This window comes from Rhinatrema bivittatum, chromosome 8 (assembly GCF_901001135.1).
Source record: "Rhinatrema bivittatum chromosome 8, aRhiBiv1.1, whole genome shotgun sequence".
Lineage (NCBI taxonomy): Eukaryota > Metazoa > Chordata > Amphibia > Gymnophiona > Rhinatrematidae > Rhinatrema > Rhinatrema bivittatum.
The window spans coordinates 269,170,968-269,176,967 of record NC_042622.1 but is presented as its reverse complement, the minus strand read 5'-3'; the positions used below and the strand labels follow the sequence as shown (position 1 = coordinate 269,176,967).

Here is a 6,000-nt window from a genome sequence, read left to right as displayed (position 1 = left end):
GACCGGCCACCTCGTCCTTAATTTGAGCCCGCAGGTTCCGGTGGCCGGCAGGACCCCGTGGGGCAGGGGTTCAAGAAGGGACGAAGCAGGCTGAGGTCAGGGCAGGCAACAAGCGAAGCAATGTCACAGGCCAGGCCAAGTCAGCAATGAGAAGTCATTTGAAGACAGAGAAAAAGCAGGGCAGGCAGGAACCAGGGAAGACGAGGAGGCAGGAACTAGAAGAAAGCACAAGGCAAAACAGGCCCAGGACGAACAAGACACCAAGGCCAGGACTAGGGCCAAGCAAGCAGGTTAGGAACAAAACAGAGAGAAAGGGTACAAGGCAAAACAGGCATCAGGCAAGACCAGGGCAGGACAGAACAGAAACAGAAGGCAAGGCAGGGACCAGATAAACAAAACAGAAAACAGGCAAGAGGGCATTGGGAGGCCACACAAGACACAAGGACAAGGATTAGGCAGAAGCATATCTGGGAACTTCTGACTTCGTCACCGTGAGATTACCATGGATTAGCCGGGGGGGGGGGGGGGGGGGGGGGGGGGGGGATGGGAGGAGGGCAACTGTCCAGTGGGACCGGATGCTCACAAATTTGCTCTCATAAACACTCTTACATGTTCACACGTACTTTCACTGCTCATTCTCTCACATTCTCACACCTTTACTTCTGCCATTCTCCCACCAACACACACACACTCACTCACGTCTCTCCCTCTTCCATACACACATGCCCACTCACTTTCACTCAGCTCTCTCCTACTCACCTACATACACTCTCAGATCTTTTTCCTACACAAATTCACACTCACTCACTCTCACAGACACGCTCATTCATTCTCTCTCCTCCCCTTTCAAAACAGCAAACTCTAACTTGGGCTCCTGGAGCAGCAGCAGCCTCTTCCTTCTCCTCCTCTGCTGTGGAAGTGGGCGCTGCCTGTTTCTTACTCCTCGTTTGATGCACGGGCAGGAAATCGCAATGTCGATTGGCCAAGGTAAACAGGATGGGGCGGGCAAGTGGCTGGATACAGGAAACAGGCCGTGCAGGAGCAGGTGGTGTCACGAGGAAGCGAAGTTAAGAGTTAAAAAGGTCCGGAGATGGTAGAAATCACTGTCGAGTTCCTCCTTTTTCAGCCGCACAAAATGAATGACGTTCCTTTCTTCTTTTCGGGTCCAAGCAGATTGGTTTTGCTGCAGCAACCGGAGATTTCCGGTATTGGCCCGGAGACAGCGGCGTATTCCCGATGAAGACCGGCCCGGGGATTTGCCGCCCAAGAGATACCACATGGTCTGCCGAGTGCGGCTCTGTCATGGCCTCACTCGGCAGACCACGTGACTAGCGTGACCCGCCCGGGATGCCCGATCCCCCGATAGGCCAATCCGCCCCTGCCCAGAGACCCGGAAATTCTTTTAGAATTCCGGAGTATCCGGGCCACATCTGGAGAGTTCCCAGGTATGGGCAAGTAGGACCACTGGAAGGCCCACAGGAACAGCGGCAAAGATCAGGCTGGTAAAAGGAACAGAAAGAACAGGAATCTAGACAAGTCAAGGTAAAGCGCTCAAGTGGCCATAGCAGTGAGTAATGGAGACTCAATGATGAATGAGGCAGGGAGCTGTGAATCAAGCTTTTATGATTTGGCAAGGCTTCCTCATGTATCTTCAAGGCAAGCCTGAGCAGCTCAGACTGCAACCCACTGAGGGCCCCTGCAGGCAGGAGGATCGCACAGCAGCCAGGATCGTTACAGATGCTATCGGACAATGTCACCCACTCATGTGGCTGATTATTCTGCTTGTTGATGGAGAATAGGTTTGGCACTTTGTCAATAGCCTCTTAACAGAATTCCATGGAATAAGTTTCATCAAGAGCCTATAGCAAGGAACCTCCCTATTATCTGAGGGGTTGACCCTTTCCTCTAGACAGACATGTGGAAAGCTTTCCTACCACCTCCTTAAAACAGATGATCAGATTCTGCTTTCTACAGGGGCAGCAGCCGCCCCTGATAGTCTCCTCCTTACATGAGTGGTTGGCTGCAACTAAAACTTCAGAAACAAAAACCACCTAAGCCTGACAGTCAGCAGAGGTCCAAGGCTAATATGGACTCATGAGGCGCTGCCTCCCACCTCATGTTTACAGTTTGATTCAAGCCAAAACCTCTCCTGCATTTCCCTGCAAGAGACCATTAAAGCCACGTCCTGTGGCTTCTCACCTCGGCCGTCCGTGGTGTACCCGGGTCCATGAGGGCACATCTTCTTGTAGGGACCTGTTCCTGGCAGGGGGCAGAGCTCGCACTGGTTCCCCCAGCCACGCCCACTGTTGCAGCAGCACTCGGACTTGGTGACCAGGTTACGGTTGGTTGACGACAGCTGGCACATGGTCTGTAGCACCTCCGTGAAGCAGAACCCATGGCGGAAGTCTGGAAAAAAAACCCAAAAGAAAGGAGGGAGAGAGATGAGTCCAACAGAAGCTGCTGCACCCTCATTACCAACCCTCTCAGTCTGCTTTATAATGGAGCAACCTCAAGCCATGGGCTGTGGGCAGAATAAGGAGTGATAATACATGATTCCACCCCTATGCAAGAGAACACTAGAGAGACTGGGAGCACAGTGAGTCTGACAATCAGAAAGCAGAGTTGCTTACCTGTTACAGGTGTTCTCTGAGGACAGCAGGATGTTAGTCCTCACACATGGGTGACATCACCAGATGGAACCCCAATGTGGAAAACTTATGTCAAAGTTTCTAGAACTTTGACTAGGCACACTGAGCATGTCCTGCATGCCCTATACCACGCCTCCACACGGGGTCCCTCTCCAATCTTGAAACAGAATTATAATTAAAATAAAAAATAGGAGAAACCCAACTCTACAGGGTGGCGGGTGGGTTTCGTGAGGACCAACATCCTGTTGTCTTCTGAGAACACCTGTTACAGGTAAGCAACTCTGCTTTCTCCAAGGACAAGCAGGATGATAGTCCTCACACATGGATGAATCTCTAGCATGTCATGGCTCTCACAGAATGAGTCTTGACATGATCACCAAGATGCAGTTCCACCTGGGCATAACAGAAGGAGATGCAATCTGCTAGCCAACTGGATAGTGTCTGTTTGGCAATGGCATCGCCCAACCAATTCTTATCAAAAGAAATAAGAAATTCTGTGGCCTGTCTATGGGCTTTGGACTGCTCCAGATAGAAGGCTAAAGCTCGCTTGCAGTTCAAACTGTGCAGGGCTCATTCATCTTGGTGCAAATGGGGCCTGGGAAAGAATATTGGCAGGACACTAGACTGGCTAAGATGGAAGTCCTTGACCACCATAGGCAGGGTACATACGCAAGACCACCCTGTCATGATAAAACGTAGTATAAGGTGGATAAGTCACTAAGGCCTGGAGCTCACTGACTCTATGCACTGAAGTGACCGCCACCAAAAATATGACCTTCCAGGTCAGGTACTTTAGGTCACAGGTGCGCAGTGGCTCAAAAAGAGCCTTCATTAGCTGAGCTAACGCCAATTTGAGGTCCCAAGACACAGTGGGAAGCCTTAGGGGAGGCTTCAATTGAAGCAGCCCTGCATGAAACATACAACTATAGGCTTTACAGAGATGGGAGTACCATCCACACCTTGGTGGTGTGCACCAACTGCACTGAGATGGACTCTAACGGAGTTGGTTTTTAAGCCAGCTTCGGATAGGTGTAGAAGGTAGTCAAGCAGTTGTTGTGTGGGACAGGAAAACCAATCTAGGGCCTTCTGCTCACACCATATGGAAAACCTCCTCCACTTCAGTCCATAGGACCTTCTAGTGGAAGGCTTTCTAGAGGCCACCAGGACCCGAGACATACTCTGAAAGATCAAGCAATTGTAGGATTAACCTCTCAACTTCCAGGCTGTGAGCAACAGGGCCTGGAGTTTGGAATGCCACAGCCAATCTTGATCTTGCATGATGAAAACTAGGGAAATCCCCAGACTGATCAGTCTCTGGAAGGACAATTCTCATAGGAGTGGAAATCAGACTTGTCTCGGCCAATGAGGGGATATGAGGATCATAGTTCCCCTGTTCTCATGAAACTTCAAGAGAGTCTTCTCCACTAAGGGAATCGGAGGCTATGCAGACAGAAGACTCTTGCTCCAATGACGGGCAAGGGCATCCGAGGCTGATTTTCTGTCTGACCTGTACAGGGAGCAGAACCGAGGCACCTTCCTGTTACAGGGGAATGTGAACAGATCTATTTCCAGGCTCCCTCAGAGGCAGAATATCCAATTCACTATTCCCTGGTCCAAGGACCACTCTTGGGGTCTGAAGGCTCAACTCAGCCTGTCCGCTACCACATTCTCCATCCCGGCCAGGTACATGGCCAGAAGCACCATCCCGTGGGACTGGACCCACGACTAAATCTAGACCGCTTCCTGACACAGGAGGTACGATCCCATGTCTCCCTGCTTGACGACATACCACATGGTGACCTCATTGTTGGTCTGGATCAGGACAACTTTGTTGGACAGCTGATCTCTGAACACCTATAGCGCATACCTGAAGCTCCAGGAAGTTGATCTGACAAGAGCGTTCCTGAGTGGACCAGAGACCCTGGATGCTGTGCTCATCTACATGAGCTCCCTACCCCTGGGAGGATGTACCCGTGGTTAGGACAATTTGAGTAGGAAGACTTCAAAAAGAGATCTTGTGTTCCAGATTTGAAAGTCCTGCCACCAGGACAATGAATCCTAGAGAGACTGGGTGACTCAGATGCAATCCTAGAGGCTCTGAGTGGCCGGGTGTCACTGTGACCTCAGGGTCCATTGGGCTCTGCACATGTGTAAATGTGCCAAGGAAGTGAAAGGGAGGGTTACAGCGATATGGCCTAACAGCCTTAACATGTGCCAGGCTGACACCTGCTGGCTCTGTTGGATCTCTGCCATGATGGCCATTAAGGTGATGGCCCTCTGGCAAGGCAGGAAGGCCTTGGCTTGAGCCATGTCTAGCAGGGCTCCTATGAAGTCCATTTGAAGTGATGGGCTGAGATGGGACTTTGGGTAGTTGAGAACGAACACCAGTGACTCCAACACTCGGATGGTCAAGTGCAAGTACCTGGAGTAGAATCCCCACCCTCTTTGCTCTGGTGGTACAAGCTCAACTGCTCTGGCCATTAAGATGGAGGAGAGCTCTGCTGGTAGTACCTCCTGATGCACTACCAGCCCCCAAGATGGGCATGGGGACCAATTTGGCGGGACACCCAATAGATTCAGTTGATACTCTTGATTGGACAATGGTCAGAACTCACTGGTCCGAGAATGGAGACTGGTATGCAAAGAACCGCAGCCTGCCCCCAACCGGAGGGTCCACTGATCCAGGTATGGGCAACTGGCCTATGCTTCCTACGACCCAGTCAAAACCCCGTCCCTGTAGTTGACTAAGGAGCTGGCTGGGGCTTGGGTGCTCACTGCTGCCTGGGACTGCCACAGGAACTCTGATGGTATTGACAGGATTGAAGGGGTGGAGGATAGTACTTCCTTTGGCAAAGAAAGACTTCCTTGACCCTTGTCTCACCAGACTCCTAGAAGAGGAGGATGGGTCCAGAGTGCTGGTGGAAAAGTTGTTGGATAGTCTCATGGTGGTCCTGAAGTTGGGCCACAACATCCCTCACCCTAACTCCAAAGAGATTTTCCCCAGTACACGGCATGTCAGCAAGTTGTTCCTGTACCTCTGGTCAGAGATACAAGGTCATCAGCCATGCCATTCTGCGGGCACCGATTCCTGTGCAGAGACTCTTGATGTTGTCTCAAAAACATCATAGGTCACACGGAACTCGTGTTTTCCACACTCCAGGCCCGCAAGGACAGGATCCACCGTATCTGGTCTTGGTTCAGAGGGAGAGTCCGCGATGCCCAGCTCTGCAAGGACATGGGGAATCAAAGGCGCCAGCTCTGGAATAAGCGGACCATCTTAGGGTCGTCCCCCTCCACCAGAGGGATCTGGTCAGACCTGGCGCCGATGCCCGGGACGTCCAGGGGTGGAGTG

The 6,000-nt window shown here is 51.6% G+C and overlaps 1 protein-coding gene across 1 annotated transcript in view; it reads right to left on the bottom strand.

The window, feature by feature from the left end:
* Positions 1–2,092: 2,092 nt before the first annotated feature.
* The window catches only part of LOC115097632 (fibrillin-2-like), a 421,199-nt gene continuing 417,291 nt past the window's right edge, over positions 2,093–6,000 (bottom strand). Inside the window, 1 exon segment of the mRNA XM_029613571.1 lies at positions 2,093–2,406. Coding sequence (XP_029469431.1) covers positions 2,093–2,406 — 314 coding nt within the window.